The sequence below is a fragment of the Rhipicephalus microplus genome, chromosome 2, assembly GCF_043290135.1.
Source record: "Rhipicephalus microplus isolate Deutch F79 chromosome 2, USDA_Rmic, whole genome shotgun sequence".
In the NCBI taxonomy this organism is placed as follows: domain Eukaryota; kingdom Metazoa; phylum Arthropoda; class Arachnida; order Ixodida; family Ixodidae; genus Rhipicephalus; species Rhipicephalus microplus.
The window spans coordinates 263,957,562-263,974,804 of record NC_134701.1 but is presented as its reverse complement, the minus strand read 5'-3'; the positions used below and the strand labels follow the sequence as shown (position 1 = coordinate 263,974,804).

Here is a 17,243-nt window from a genome sequence, read left to right as displayed (position 1 = left end):
TTGAAGCTGTGTAGTGCCCCTCTTGCACCCCCTGGCAATTCCAATGATCCTTAGCTAATTGGTGGATCACCTGATATTTGACCAGGCCATGTTACACAAAGCAGCCTAGTTCTTAGAAGATCGCTGATGAAAGGAGTGTTTCTCTCCAGACCACCTGACTATTGATTGTTCCCGATTTTCCATGCAACAACTCGGACACCTGTGACAGAGCGTGCCTCTCTTCCTTTAGCATTTACGACACTTTTAGTGGGACAGGAACAGTAAAGCAAGAGACATTCAGCATGACAACACGGTTCTATCATAGACCAGCGCTACAAGAACACTTAGCTTTTATACACAGTGAAGGGCTTTACATTGTCCCTTTGAAAAAATATGTACACAATTGTGTATACCACTAGCTGTTGCGATTCATATCATCTAGGGGCTAAGAAAGAGCAAGATATATTCAGCTTTGGATGAACTGAAACTCCGGCATAAAAAATTTGTCTTTATTTATCTTCATTTTGCAGTGTACTGTTGCATATGATCGCTTTGCTGAAAGCACTACCATGTTCAACAGGTCTTCAACATGCCGCTTCCTGCGAGCCATGCGAGAAGTACAATTTTTCTTTGCTGAAAATGGACATAATCAAAAATGAATTTAAACTATATTCCCAGCTTGCGATTTCATTCTATTTATACCAAAAGAGAGCATCAATGGCTTCAGGATATTTAGATGTTTAATGAAAGATGCAATTCGAAAAAAAAAAAAAGTTTCATTTATCTGTAGCCTAGGGCAATGAAATTTTTCGCTGTATATAAAGACTTTTATGCTGATTTGAAATATCTAAACAGTTTTATAGTACGTTGCACAGTTTTCGTTTTGTGCCATGACCATGTGTAACATACAGTTTCTTTTGGACAAGCTTTTTATGCCTTTAAGCTTTTATGGTTCTGACCTATTAATGGCTCATACTGCTCCACATTAAGTGCAGAATGCAAATAACTATCAAGAAGGTGTGTATAAATACTTTAATGGACGAGAAGAACTTTAATGTGAGAATTCTTAGAATCATCAGCCCACACTAAGTGATCGCTTTAGGTTCGTAATAATTATACAGGGAATATAAAGTTTCAGTGGAGATACTTGTACCCTTCTTATGTTAAGGAATATGTGGGCAAAACTTCATCCTCATCTGGTACCAAGAACACGTCTAAAATCAAGAAGTTGCACAGAAATAGAACTTCAGAAAAACGCATTTTAAAGGTATAAGTCGAAGCATATCTATGCGGCAACGATATGCAAAGTTTTTAATATAATTTCTTCCACCATGAGAGCTTGGTGATTATTATTATTATTTTGAGCACGTGGCTTCAGTGAACTCCTCAGGCGAAATGCAATGGCAAGCAGCCAGGGGGCGATTCCTGGGGACTCTAGACAATGAGCGCTTTTTGGTTTGCAGTAGCCACTTTGTGCTCTTTAAAAGCAATATTAACCCACTTCGTGTTTAATTACAATCTTCAGTTTTTGTGCGTCTGTGAAAGTTGAGAAACCAAAAACTTGTGAAAGCAAATAAAAAAAAGATTCGAGAAAAAAACTTACATTTTTCAACACGCATCTCCCCTTATTTACAACTCAATTATGATTAGTTACTATAACACACATAAGCTAACATATGAAATTATTTTTGCTACAATATTGAGTGCCTTGAAGTAATGTATCAATTCGACACATTTACAGACAGTTCTGCATGGGTGACATCTGAAAGAGTTACAGAAAACTGCATGAAGAAATCACCTGCGTCTTTCACTCAACCGACTAGTTGGAGCAATATAACAGTTTATTGTTATAAAATTTGTACTGCAAATAACTAGGCACAGATGTTCTCAAATGCATCATTAGATAGACAACAAGGGCTGGCCACTAGAAATGAGCCAATTTACACATAATGCAGAAGAAATAAGAAGAGGATCATAAAACAGTTTGACATACATAATGGAAAATTTGACATAAGTAAATTGTCGAAGTACTAAAAATTGCGGCGAGAGTTGGTAGGAATTCGTTTTCATATGACAGCGCGCTCATACTAGGCAAGCACAGATGTGCTCGTCTGCTTCTTGTGCCTCTAGTACTCATTTACCGTGAGCTTGCTGCAACATCATAATGAAAATCAAACAGATGATAGAAACCCAGACACTGCACAACAATAATAAAACTTTTTTTGTTTGCTTCACCGCACCACACAACTGCTTCGCAGTGAGGTTAGCAAAAGTGCCTTTGCAAAATTTGAAGACACAAGCCAGGGTTACTTAGGGGCTTGTTTATCACAGCTAAGCTACAAGACATAGGTTCCTTTCCCATAATGTAAGCTACACATCTGAGGGGGCTAATTGCCAAAACAACTATGAATTTAGCTTTGCTGCACATTAAAGGAATCAACACGGTCAAAATCAATGCACTCCTTGTATTGTTCCTTGTATCTCGTATCACGAAACTATCCACATAAAAAAAAAATTGTGTGCCACAAAAACAGAGTGAACCTCGCTACTAACCACTGGTTTATTAAAAATGAAGAAGGCAATCTAACAAATGCCCAACAAATGGCTGCTAAGCGATGGCAGTGAGCCAAAGACCCCAAGTACATACAACAATAGAATACTAATAAATAACGACAAAGGCAACAGCAGCTCCAAGAAGACCTCAAAGCGATAGAAGGCCTATGCTAATCACAACATGCCCGTAGATCTATGAGCATGTTTTGTTCTTATTTTTTATCTCTTTCGCTTTTGCCCCCTATTTCTCAACCCCAAAGCAGGGTAGTACACCGAATCCTAGCATCTGGTTAACCTCAACGCCTCTCCTTTTTTTTTCTTTATTTGTTTTAGCACGACTTCCTATCTCTGGAGTTTCAGCAGACCAGCTCGTGTCTGTGACTGTACGTGGTTTAAATTGAAGCACTCTGCGCTGAGACCTTTCACGAATTTACCTAGGGAGCGCTTGCAGCGGATGGAGTTGGGAGAGAGACGCAAGTCGGAGGTAACACAGCAAACCCATTTTAATATTACACAATATGGCAAACAATCTAACAAGCAAAGTTCACCTTCCCAAAAAGAAACATGTACACAATAATCAGCTATACAAGGAAACCATAACTAATATCAATCCGAGTCAAGTTCAGTCCTAAGCCTAATCTCTCTCTAGCCAAAATGGAGTTTTGGTTACAAAACGTTCTTACAGTTCACGTCACTTTGCCATGTCAACTTGGTGACCTTGCCGTGTCAATGGTTCGTCGATTCTGTCCTTGACGTCCTTCTCAACATTCTACGGCTGCTGTCGGTTTGTCTTTGCCGCCCCACCTCGTTGCCGGGATGGTTCCGGTCTTCGTCGTCGTCCGGCTTAGTTAGGATATGCCTAACCTGTAAACGGCATCACGATATTAGTATGGGCCGCATACATTCTGGCTCGAAGCGGAAGAGCTGTAAATCCACCCAGGAACTGCTGTGACAGGTAGCGGCAAGTCCGGACAGCCACACTTGAGTCTTCCGGGATCGACGACCACTTCCCGGGCCTCTTTTCTGACAGCCTCAGAACCAAGCGGGACTACTGCTTTCGTCGCGGTAGCGATGCTGGCCTTCCTGATCTTCGCAGTTTGAAGTCCCAAAGCACAGTGACAGCTCATCCTTCGAAATTTTTTATTACGGCTAGGGTTGCATGCCATGAGCCTCTTTCCAACCAATCTTGTACGTGAACGTGGTGCATCTGCCCACCATTGGAGTCTTGCACACGTGCGCCGCATTCCAGCGCCCAGCACGTGCCCTCTTACTCATGACAAAACCCAATGTATAAACAACTTAGCAACACCTAGCTAAAGCCTAGAAGCGGCCCAGACACAACCAGCACCACGTAGCTAAGGCCTACAAGCCATCAGATTAGCATTCAGAATCATCCAATTTCGCTGTTTCAAGCCTTGCGCAGTTAGGTGCTAGCTTCACCAGTTTTTTGTTTTCATGTGTGTGCACTGTCTTATGAGAAAAAATACATTTGGAAGTAGTACCCTAGGAGAGGCACAGAATTGTGCAACACAGCATTTGAGATAGTATCGAGGGTGGCGATAAACGCTTTGAATACAGATATACCGCAGTGTTCTTTTTGCACGGCACATCCAAGATGATTTTACAACTTATAAATGTTAAATATGCACAATAACTCGACATACCTACGTTCAATAAATTTCGATTTGACTACTACTTTTATATCACAGGTTTGTAAAAAAAAACAGTTCTCACACTGCAAAGATATATGCCATATCAGGCCTAACGCAACAAGATTTCTTAGATCTAGATTACAAAAGCAGGCTGCACACTGTTCTATGAATGTTAAACGTTTTCATCTAGCTCACTCAGTTCTACAAGGTCCTTCTTGAGGTGACATGTTAGTTCTTTGTTGATGCACGCCGTCTCCAAAATCGGAGCAGGCCACTCCAATATTTCCCTGTGGCAGAATAGGGCAGCTGCCATGTCCGTGGCAAGTGCCTCCTTCGCGCGGTAAGCAAGTTCTCTCTGCACGGGAGGCACTTCAAGCATTTGCATTCTTCGTCTCAAGATGGCCTCGAGCATCGCACAAAAGTCTGCCACATTCATGCCAAAGTGAGCTCTAAGCATAGCCTGCAAAGAAAGACATGACACCTTTGCAGCACTGTGAATACAAAGTGCAAAGTAACGCAAGAAGCTAGAGTTTCTTTGAGATGCCACAGAACCCTCCGTGCCTCTCGTTGTGTAGACTATGTTACTAAAGAGGAGAGCTCTGAGTTTCAAGTCAACATCAATAAGAATGTACCACAATCATACCACAGCAACCCCTCAGAGTCAGTCACAGCATTACTTTATGAAAACATCTATAAGAGCACCTGCCTATGTAAGACTGGAAACTGATCGACACCAGTCATAGCGCAAGCTTAACCTTCCATTTGCTTGACCGCCGAGTTTCAAATCTTTTTGTATCTCCTTGTTTCACCAGCAAGTACAAGCAAGCGTTGACTGTGAAAGCACAGATTACACGAGGACTCAAGATCGCTGCTATTTTCAAGCAAATAAAAAGTCCTGCAAGTGATCTGACATAGTTACGAGCACAGTGCCGCTAAATTTTGTTTGTTTTGTTCAAACCACGTACAGTTTACCATGACTCATGCCCGAAAAATTTCAGGAAGTGTTGATGCAATGCACATGCTTCGCTGAGAGCACTAGGACAGCACAACGCCGATGCTTTCCAACAGAGAGCTGACACAAACAGCACTGTTTGACCGGTATAATAACTGAACAGCTAGACACATATACAACTTTTCCAGAGCAGTTTACTTTGCAAATAATGCCGCGGCATCGGTACTGTACCTTATGTGCCACCTCATCTGACAGCATAACGAAGATGATCAAAGTCAATAGAGATACCACAGCCGTTTGAACTTGAACCTATAGCTGGGTACTGCTTTAGAAACCAGTGAAATTGAATACCAATGCAGGTGCCAAGAACCCTAAGAAGAATGTCGTAGTGCTTGGGAATGAATTGATTATGTTTTTAATATTGTCACAGGGTCGTGACGTGGCTGAAGGCCGGAGACTAGATGTTAAGATCAAACTGTTTATTTGGGCGAACCTGTGCCCGGTATATGGAAAGTCGGATTACAGTAGCAGACTTGCTCTGATAGCGGTGAACGGAGCGTCGGCCGTCGATCAACTGAATTGGTGAAGCGCGTCGGCATTTATACACAAGTCGTTGAATATTCTAACGTTATTGCTAGCAGCCACGCAGGTTCCAGGATAATCTGTAATATCTGCGAAGTGGGCGTGATTTTAACAAAATGATCTACTACAGTCCCGAAGCTTTTCGAACACTGCAGGCGCGGTTTGCGCTGAGAATTACGTACAGTGTAACGGGGCGATAAGAAAACTTGAAGAAGGAACATGGCAATATTACCACCTTAAAGGGGCCCCGAAACACTTTTTTGAGTAACCATGGAATTAATTCCCTGAAAAAGCATATTACCACACAAATTGAACGCCACAAAAATTTTAAGAGATCCGTCCAGTACGAGTGGAGTCGCTAAGATTTGTCACATGCTGCAATCACATTCTCTCTTCTCTCGTCCCAACGAAAGCCCTGGAAGCTGAACAGGGAGGTATGGGAGGGGCTAACAAAAAACGTCCCTCATCCCTCGTAACCTTGAGAACTTTTTTTTCTTCGAATATGCAGCTTTTTCAGTGCGATCCCGCGCACACGCGAGGAATATTGACGGTTTCTTGCGGCGACCTCTGTAGCAACTGAGCGCGCCATGTTCAAATCAGCCAATGGCTGATAGATGGGCTTACTGGGCTTATTTTTCATGATTTGTGGAGAGAAGGGAAAGCTATTTTTAGCTGACTGATAATTTATTGTGAATTCCAGGCCGCGTGCTGCGCTATAATATTTGGCTCGCGTGTTGTCGGGAGCCTCTACTGCCGATCGGCAGTGTTTTTTGACCATGCTCAGAAAGTTTTGCAGGGCCCCTTTAAAACATCTGTTTCGGTATCAAGAAGACGGCCTTGCAGTGACGTGTCAACACAATCCTGACGTCACGGGAAAGCTGCAGCTCGCCACATACTAGCCGCAGCTGCCAGTTTGCTGTCAGACGAGAGTGATTCACGTAAACAATGTCAAGTGAAATGTCGTCTAGATACTGTAATCATGAATGTAGTGGGTCATGCAAATCTTGGCAAACACATTGTCAGTGCTAAGCACGAGATGCTCGGCCTGGACTGTCGGCGATTTCGCTAGCTAGGCCTACGCTCCTACCTGGTCTCGGATAACAGTTTTGACTGTCTCCGTTCTTTATTATAATTGGTGGACGTGCGGGACCTCCTTGCAATCCTGGAGTTGCGAAGCCAGACTCTACCTGCTGTCTAGACCACTGCATCTGCCACAAGCCCTCCTCCTATGGCTTCCCAGGCCATCGTGTGCTCCGGCGCGGTCCGTCAGCGGGATCCTCCCATATTCAGCGGCACTGACGATCACGACTGGCTGGCTACTTACGAACTCGTGAGTGTCTCGAACAAATGGGACGAAGCCACGAGACTGGCCACTGTCGGCATTTACCTCAGTGGCATTGCCCATTTATGGCTTCGGAACCATGCGACCGACGTTCCCACCTCGACAGCATTCAAGGCAAAGTTCAGCGAAGTCTTTGGTCGTCCTTCTGTTCACAAACTTCGTGCGGAGCAGCGCCTTCAGTCGAGATCTCAACTGCCTGGTGAGAACTTTACAAGTTACATAGAAGACGTCGTTGACTTGTGCAAACGCGTCGATGTGAACATGACAGAGGTGAACTGCATCAAGCATATTTTTAAGGGTATTGACGAGGACGCTTTCCAGATGCTCATTTCAAAAAGCCCTGCTACTGTCGCCCAAGTTACCGAGCTCTGCCAAAGCTATGATGAGCTCCGCCGGCAACGTCTCGTCACCCGCCGTGCTGTCCCACATCAGGAATCGATGTCCGGCTTAACTCCCTCGCAAGACCCCGTCCTCCTCTCGCAGATCAAAGATTTCGTGCGGGAAGAAGTTGCCCGCCAACTCTCGCTCATCTCTGGCCTACCGGAGCGCAGTGCACGGCTTAGCCCTACTTTACGGACTATTATACAAGATCAAGTGTCTGAGGTCCTTCCTCCGCAGCTGGTGCCACCAGTCAATGCACCATTGTTGTACGCGAAGCAGCAGCACGACCACGACCACAGACATTCCAAGCGCCGCCTCCACTGCCTGCTCCTGTTTATGCCGCCACGACCTCCAGTTCGCCGAGTCCCTAATTCATGGCGCACTGCCGACAACCGACCGATCTGCTTTTCGTGTGGTCTACCTTGGCACGTCGCACGTCTGTGCCGCGGCCGCCCACTCCACTCACGTGAAAACCTATGTCCATATGAGAACGATTACACGTACACTCAATACACCCCAGACCCCGAATTGTACGCTCCTCGTCCAAGCCACCGACCAGCTCCTGATCGCCGATCTCCTTCTCCACGTCGACGCTCGCCCTCCCCGATGCGCCGACGCCCCCCTACAATCGACGCGGAAAACTAAATGACGCAGTTCCCGAGCCAAGAACTGCGTCCTTGTGGCAAAGCACAAGCCCTCTTCGTTCACCACCGAATGTAATTAATGCTGTTCTTGAAGGTGTACCCGTACTTGCCCTTATTGATACTGGTGCCACAATTTCTGTCATCGCCGAAAAAGTTTGCCGTTCAATTCGAAAAGTGACAACGCCTTACTTGGGTTCATGTCTTCATACTGCCACTGCACAGCCTGTGCAGCCTGTGGCCGCGTGTACTGCCAGACTTGTAATTCAAGGAGTGCCCTACACAGTGCAGTTCGTAGTACTCCCGCACTGTTCTCATGACATCATTTTAGGTTGGAATTTTCTCTCCCATCACCAAGGCGTCATTGATTGCGCCCGTGCCGAAGTCGCCTTTTGTCCCCTTGGTGATGCGCTACCAGTGCACGATCGCCCTTCCGATGCGAAGTTGGTCATTAGTGACGATACCCAAATCCCTCCACGCGCTACTGTCTTCGCGCCTGTGTCGTGTTCCACCGTCGTCGACGCTACCGCATTCTTCACGCCTTCCGCTGCTTTCGTTCATTGCCACCTATCACCGCTCCCAACCGCTCTTGTTACTCTTCAAGGTGGTGCGACCAACGTGCCTGTGAAGAATCCGTTCCCATTCATGATTACGCTACTTCGAGGCGAATGTATTGGTTCGATAGAATCATTCGAAACCATCACTACACTTGACTTTCCTGATGAATCATCGGGAGTCAGCGCCCTCTCCTGTAGTTTCATGAATGACCCTTCCACTACCGACATTTTCAACCGTGTCATCAACGAAGGCCTAAACCCACAACAGAGGTGTGAGCTTTTGAGCCTCCTCGACAAGTTTCGACCATCTTTTGACAGTCACAGCGCTACTTTAGGTCGAACATCTACCGTATGCCACCAGATCGACACAGGGAATCACCCACCACTACGGCAGCAACCATACCGTGTTTGGCCGAATGAAGGCCGTATCATCGATGAAGAAGTAGGTGACATGCTAAAGCGAGGCGTCGTTCAACTGTCAAACAGTCCTTGGGCGTCGCCGGTTCTTTTAGTTAAAAAGAAGGATGGCAAGATAGGCTTTTGCGTAGATTATCGTCGCCTAAATAAAATAACACGAAAGGATGTTTATCCTTTGCATCGAATCGATGACGCCCTCGACTCTTTACAAGGTGCAGAGTTCTTTTCCTCCCTTGATCTACGCTCTGGGTACTGGCAAGTGCCCATGAATCCGGATGATAGGCCAAAAACTGCCTTTGTTACACCAGACGGCTTATACGTATTTAACGTGATGCCATTCGGGCTATGCAATGCGCCGGCAACATTTGAGCGCATGATGGACACTATCCTACGAGACCTCAAATGGAACACGTGTTTGTGCTACTTAGACGATAGTATTCTCGCCCGATTTTCCCACGCACCTTCGTCGCTTGGAACAGGCTCTACGCTACCTCTCTGCAGCAGGCCTCCAACTCAACTTGAAGAAGTGTCACTTTGGAGCGCGCAAGCTGACCATTCTCGGACACGTCGTGTCGAAGGATGGCGTTCTTCCTGACCCCGCTAAGCTACGTGCTGTTCGCGAGTTCCCGAAGCCCGCGTCTCTCAAGCAGCTGCGTAGTTTCATTGGGCTTTGCTCATACTTCCGCCGCTTCGTCCAGGATTTCGCCTCGGTCATGGCGCCTCTGACAAACCTACTTCAGGGAGACCGCAACCTATCTGCGTGGTCTCCAGCTTGCGACAGTGCCTTTGAGAAGCTCCGTGAACTGCTTACAACACCACCCATACTGCGTCATTTCGATTCAAGCGCTCCCACAAAAATCCACACAGATGCTAGTGGTGTCGGTCTTGGCGCTGTACTCGCCCAACGAAAGCCTGGTTACCAAGAATATGTTGTTGCGTACGCGAGCCGCACTCTTACAAAAACAGAAGCAAATTATTTGGTAACTGAGAAAGAATGCCTAGCGATTATCTGGGCCATTACAAAATTTCGGCCTTATCTGTACGGCCGCCCTTTTGATGTCGTTACCGACCACCACGCGCTCTGCTGGTTATCCTCCCTCAAAGATCCCTCAGGACGCTTGGCACGATGGGCTTTACGGCTCCAAGAGTACGACATCCGCGTCATTTATTGCTCAGGCCAGAAGCACGCCGATGCCGACGCTATTTCGCGTTCGCCTGTTTCTACTGATATTGCGAGTGTCTCCATCCAAGACAACTTCCTTCCACTATCAGGACCCATCAACATGCCTGCGGAGCAGCGCAGAGTCGTGGATTGCATCTCTGATGGATTACCTATCTGAAACACTCACCCACCCGCCATCTCGAGCGCTGCACCGACAAGCCTCTCACTTCGCCATCCGTGATGGAATACTTTATCGCCGCAACTACCACCCTGACGGTCGCAAATGGCTACTCGTCATACCCAGGCATCTCTGCGCCAGCATATGTGCTGCTTTTCATGCCGATCCACAGTGTGCACACGCCGGTTTGTTTAAAACCTACGCCAGGCTACGTTTTCGGTTTTATTGGTGCGGCATGTAAACATTCGTTCAAAAGTACATTCGATCTTGCACAGAGTGTCAACGCCGCAAGCACGATCCTAGCCGTCCTACTGCACCAATGAAGCCGTTACCGTGCCCAGTGCGACCATTCGACCGGGTTGGAATAGACCTTTATGGTCCTCTACCATATACATCTGCTGGGAATCACTGGATTATTGTAGCGATCGACCATCTCACGAGATATGCAGAAACGGCCGCTCTACCAGCCGCGACGGCACGTGACGTTGCGTCTTTCCTGCTGCAACATTTTGTTCTGCGTCATGGCGCTCCACGTGAACTTGAGCGACCGAGGTCGCGTCTTTCTCGCGAATGTTATTCGAGAACTTCTTGCAGAATGCCATGTGATTCACCGCTGTACTACCGCATATCGCCCACAAACAAATGGCTTGACCGAGCGTTCCAACCGTACTCTTGGCGACATGCTTTCTATGTATGTCGCCTCCGACCACACCAACTGGGATCTTATCCTTCCTTACGTAACGTACGCTTACAACACGGCACCTCAAGCGACGACAGGCTTTACTCCATTCTTTTTACTTTATGGTCGAGAACCATCATCTCCAATTGACACCATTCTCCCCTACCGACCCGACTCAACCGAAGGCATACCAGTTTCCGAAGCCACGCGGTATGCGGAAGAATGTCGGCAATTAGCTCGCACCCTTACAACACAAGAACAAGGGCTACAGAAATTTCGTCACGACGATGGACGGTCCAACTACCAATTTTCGCCCAACTCTCTTGTTTGGCTGTGGGTGCCCCCCAGTGCTGCTCCTGGTACCTCTACAAAGTTTGTCAGCAGGTACCATGGACCTTATCGCGTCATAGAACAAACTTCCGCTGTTAACTACCTCATCGAACCCCTCACGGCCACTGTGCACCTGCGTCGCCGAGGCCGCGAAATCGTACATGTGGATCGCCTGAAACCATATCACAAACCACTTGTCCTCACGACACCTTAGAACACTTACTTGGCACCATCTTTAGTGAGGGGGAAATATGTAATGATGAATGTAGTGGGTCATGCAAATCTCGACAAACACATTGTCAGTGCTAAGCACGAGAGGCTCGGCCCGGACTGTCGCTGATTTCGCTAGCTAGGCCTACGCTCCTACCTGGCCTCAGATAACAGTTTTGACTGTCTCCGTTCTTTTTTATAATACCATGACAGCGATTTCTGCAATATGGGCTGCATGAAAGACAAAGATTTTACAAACACAGAGTAAACTGTGTTGAGTTGTCGTGATAATGTTAATTGTGATGCGGCTGGCCTGCAGATGCTGGACGAGTAAAGCCTTGTACGTGTTGCCCTGCTCCGATGTGCAGAGAGCGTTGATAGTACACGCCATGAAAACAAGAAACCTTCCTTTTGGGGTGCCTCGAAGTCGTGTCAGTGCTTCTTTAATTCCAGCAGTGCCAAGTTACACCACTGCTCCTATTGCTGCCTGCTGGGGCACCCAAACAGCTGCCTGTGATGTTGTGCAATTTTGTCCGCACCTAATGCATGCGAAGGGATTGCCATCATTTTCTTTAATGTTTTTCTTTAATGTTTGACTTCATCAATACACCAGTGCTAAACACAGCGTCAAAACAATAAGCTCGGGCGAGGGCATGGGTGGTGTAGGCCAATGGCGAAATATGTCATTTACGTTTGTGTCTGCTGTCATTGTGTCTGCTGACCTTGGTCAACTCACATTCGAGATATCCTGTAATGCATAAATATTTTTTCAGCCTGCTGTGTGAAGTATATAGTATTTGTTCACACTTTAGCAGCACTGAGTAATGTTGGCTAGCATTGGCTTCACAAGCATAGACATTTAGCCTTGTTGGTAACCACTATAAGATTATGAGAGAAGCCATAGTGAAGGGCTCCGGAAATTTCGTCCACGTGCGGTTCTTTAATGTGCATCCAAATTTGAGCACACGGGCCTACGGCATTTCCGCATCCACTGAAAATGCAGCTGCCGCAGCCGGGATTCGATGCCGCAACAAGCGGGTCAGCAGCCGGGTGTCTTAGCCACTAGACCACCGTGGCGAGGCAGGAGAGAAAGAGAGGAGGAAAGAAAAAGAAAACTGAAGAGAAACGAAGAATGTTGCTTAGCTTTGCACTTCCTTCAGGCATGGCACCCCAGTGAAAAAGCTGCCTTTTTTTTTAATTTTCTGAACCTCCCGATTCAATAAGTTGGAATTATAATCCCAACTTATTGAATCATAATCAGGAAATAGGTACATTCATAATCAGGAAATAGGTAGCCCCAACTACGCGATAATACGGAAAGACCGGCCTACACGTGGTGGTGGCGTCGCCATTTTTGTCAATAAAAAACTCTCTTTCAAGGTTCTTCCACAAGATGAAGGTGTAGAAGCAATATTTTGCAGATTATCTATAGGTTCACGTGCTATCACTGCGGGTTGTGTATACCGTAGCCCATCTGCTTCTAGTGACGTAATATTTCACTTTGTAGTTATATGCAGAGTCATGTATCAAATGCCAGACTATTCCTTCTGGGTGATTTTAATATGCCAGAAATAGACTGGCAAGCTATGCATTTCAAGTCTGATAGCTCGCAATTGATATGTGATCTCATGCTCAATTTCAATTTGCATCAGATAGTGACCCAACCCACGCAAGTACATGCATCATCCTCGAACATTCTTGATGTAGTTTTTTTGAGTGATCATTTCCCGGAAGAAACTACTACAATGGAAATAATGGGGGCATCTCAGATCATAACCTAATTTATTGCGCTGTAGATGTGAATGACTATAAATCTCATCAACAGACGTCGCTTTATTATTCTGACTTTACCCATGCTGACGACACAAGTATAATCATCTTGCTTTCGAATATGATTCATTTGAATCACATACAGATAACATATCCAATGGCATCGAAACACTTTGGAGTAGATTTACAAGCATCGTGACGTCATGCATAAAATGCTACGTACCAATCAAAAAGAAAAAGAACTGGGCGACTAAATCCCTGGATAACACGTGACGTGATACATGCGAACCGATAGGTAAAACGGCTAAGGAAAAAACTGAACACGACACCAACTACTCTTAGTAGACACTATCTGACTGTAGCTGTTAGCGATATGAGAAGTAAACTAAAAGATGCTAAAAATAATTACTTTGCAAAGTTACCTCCCATATCTTTGATAAGCGCTCCAAATCAATTTTGGAGATACATAAATTCAAAAAAAGATGATGAGCTCATGCGTTCCTCTGACGACAACAATGATCACGCCAACTTCTTCAATGATTACTTTCAATCAGTTTTTACCGTAGATGACGGAATCGTACCACCCTTACAATTTTCAGACCATTCACCAATAGAACCCTTTACAATTACCGAGCAAGGCGTGCTCAATCTACTAACAAATATTGATACCAAGAAGGGCTCGGGACATGACAACATATCAAACATCTTCCTTAAAAGGTAAGCAGAATAGTAGCTAAATGTTTATGTGTAATCTTTAATAAATCACTGCAATAATGCATTATCCCCACAGTATAGAAAAACCGCAAAAATTATACCATTACACAAAGCGAGCAGCAAAACCATGGTTTCAAATTACAGGCCAATATCACTAACTTGTTCTGTGTGTAAATTGTTAGAACATATGATATTGAAACACATAAGTATTTATTTGGAAAAAATTCATATCCTGTCTTTTGTACAACACGGTTTCCGAAAAGGCTTTTCAACGGTTACTCAACATTTAGAATTATTCCACGATGCAGCCAAGTCCATTGATAACCATAAACAAATTGACCTCATCTTCTTAGACTTTTCAAAGGCATTTGATCGTGTTTCTCATATAAAATTAATAAGTAAATTAGAAGTTACTCTTGGAGATAGCACCATTGTTCACTGAATTAAGGATTACTTAACCAATCGCTCACAATTTGTACAGTTACAGGACACCACCTCTAGAATAGCAGCAGTCACGTCAGGCGTGCCACAGGGCACTGTCTTAGCACCAATATTATTCACAATATTCATTAATGATCTGCCCCTCTCATTTGAAGTAAAACTAAGCCTCTCTGCAGATGACTGCGTACTTTACCAGGAAATTAATACTCTTACGGATCACCTAATTCTTAACCAAGCACTAGAAAACGTGCACACGAGGTGCGAAAAATGGCAAATGTCCCTTAATATTGGTAAATGTGTCTCCATGACAATAACTCACAAAAAACACAGATCCAACTTTTCTTACACGATTGACAACTGCCCCTTAGCCACAGTCTCTAGCCACAAATATCTAGGAATAACGATTTCAAACGACCTCAGATGGGATACCTACACTGATAATATTACTAGCACAGCCATAAAAGACTATTTTTATTGAAAAGACGTGAAACTCGCACATACAACTACAAAACTAATAGCTTATACTACCCTCGTCAGATCTGTATTAGATTATGCCAGCCCTGTCTGGTTCCCATATACCCACCAACAGATTAATAAAATAGAAGCGGTTCAAAGAAAAGCAATCAGGTTTACTTTTAGCAAGTATAGACTGATGGACTCACCGATGCACCTACTCAATAACGCTGGCATTTTAACACTACAAAACCGAACAAAACTAACAAGACTAAAGCTAATGTTTCAATTACTCCACAACATAATAAAAATAGATACCTCAAGGTATCTATCTTTTTTTCATGGCAGACCAACCCGTCATAATCAATCCCATACTCTTGTAGAATACTCTTTTAACACTAATTGCTTTAAATACTCATTTTTCCTCTAACTATTAAAGATTTGAACTCACTAAAACCCACCTTAAGCACTGAATTATCCATAAACTTGTTTACAGCTGCAATTTAAAGAGAATTGCTTGCCTCGCGAATCGCACTAACATCACATCATCAATACACAAAATAAACGAGTCAGTGTCATATTGCTAATACAAAAGTTTTGTTTTTTATTATTGTTATTTTCAAGTGACCTGTTTTTCGATTAGTTTATTGTTCATAAAATTATTTGAATAAGTTGTTCAATAAAAATGCCTATTTGTTTTCCCTACTCTATAATACAAATGCATGCATTATCTTTTCGCGGTCGTTTTCAACGATAACCTAGTTCATAATTTTGTTTTGCTATTACTAAAACTGTTTGATTGCGTGTTCTTTAACGGCAATGTATAACCTATGATTTGCATGTCATTTTGTAATACCGGCTTTTTTTGGTTTTCTACCAATATGAATCTGTGTAAACAAATATTCGTTTTCACATGCCTTCCCTGCTATAATCTCTGATGAAATTGGCAGTATTGTTAAATAAATAAATAAAATAAATAAATAATCAGGACCAGCCTAAATCCAAAAAGCATATAATAAGAGCAAAACAAGATATAATAAAAGCAGATTTTTCCTTGTTTGTACTACTTACATAACATATTTAAATTGGTAGGACCTTCAGACAGCACAACTTACCAACGGCTTCTATATCTGTTTCAGCTCAAATGATTCAATTAAAATGTTTCGAATTAGCACGCTATCCGTAACAGCAGAGTTCAATTGTACAGATCATGGCTTACCTGGCAATGCTCCTGGAATCCATCGGTGTCCTGAAAAGCTGCTATTTCTTCTTGAACATCAACTAATGCAGCCATAAGATTGATCATCACTGTCTTAACATTGCAAGCATTAAGAAAGTTGTGATTGATTGAAATTGTGTCATCCTGAAAAGATTAACAAGGCAATGTCAATGCACTCTGCATTACTCAGTATCATATGTTGCATGAAAAAAGATCATAATAAAGAAACCCTGCAAAGCTTTTTCAAATAATAACAAAATTAAGTCATTATCGGAATTTCTTGCCTTAAAAATTGATTGGTGTAGAAATGTTTTTCATTCATCAAGTGCAATGAGAATTAGAGATTTTTGTGACCTGCTTTAAGTGCTATTTCTTTTTTGGTGACAACTGGCATTGTCCGGCATCAGTTTGAGTAAGCGATAGAAGCTATATCTAGATAGCAAATTGTCAACCAAATTCATTTACCTTAACTCCAAACAAGCCTGGCAAGGAACTATGCTCGTGACGTGCATAAAAGAGACAAAACCTGTGATTGCCAGAGTACCTGTGGTTTTGGAGATAACAATATGCACCTGTGTGTACTGTAGTAGCGAGATCAGTATAACAAAAGTGACCAACAAAGGCACTAAGTGTTTGAAACATTATGGGTGTAGTACGCATGGTATCATGGCATTGGAACTTGTCCCTGCACACAATCTTCATAAGTTTTAAGAGGACTCATGACATGCTAAAGTAATCAGAAAAAAATGATGTGCAAAAGCTCTGCAATGCTGAAAAGACAGTAGAATGAAAGGTACAGTCGAATGGGTGCTTTAGCAAATGACAGCAGATGACTGCACTAAGTTTAACAGGTGGCCATTGTCTTCGCCAAGAAGCGTTTCATTCATATCAAAACTTAAAACCGAGCTTTGCTCACCTAAGCCCACTTATTTAACTAAAGTAATGCAGGGCCCCTCAGGCTGCCAGAATTGGAACGACAAAAGTTCAGCTGTGACTGATGGGAAGAGACCCTAAAGAAAGCAGCACCCTTT

General features: G+C 44.0%; 1 protein-coding gene across 3 annotated transcripts in view; it reads right to left on the bottom strand.

Moving 5' to 3' along the window:
- Nucleotides 1-467: 467 nt before the first annotated feature.
- Nucleotides 468-17,243, bottom strand: part of LOC119170040 (jumonji domain containing 4) — a 30,281-nt gene continuing 13,505 nt past the window's right edge. For 2 of the 3 annotated variants that reach the window (XM_075880773.1, XM_037421065.2), the window contains exons 5-6: nucleotides 16,213-16,356; nucleotides 468-4,644 (exon numbers count right to left, since the gene is read on the bottom strand). In XM_075880773.1, coding sequence (XP_075736888.1) covers nucleotides 4,357-4,644; nucleotides 16,213-16,356 — 432 coding nt within the window. In that variant the 3' untranslated portion in view covers nucleotides 468-4,356. Of the gene's footprint in view, nucleotides 4,645-15,468; nucleotides 15,490-16,212; nucleotides 16,357-17,243 lie in introns of those variants that run through there. The other variant, XM_075880780.1, reaches the window with a different exon arrangement.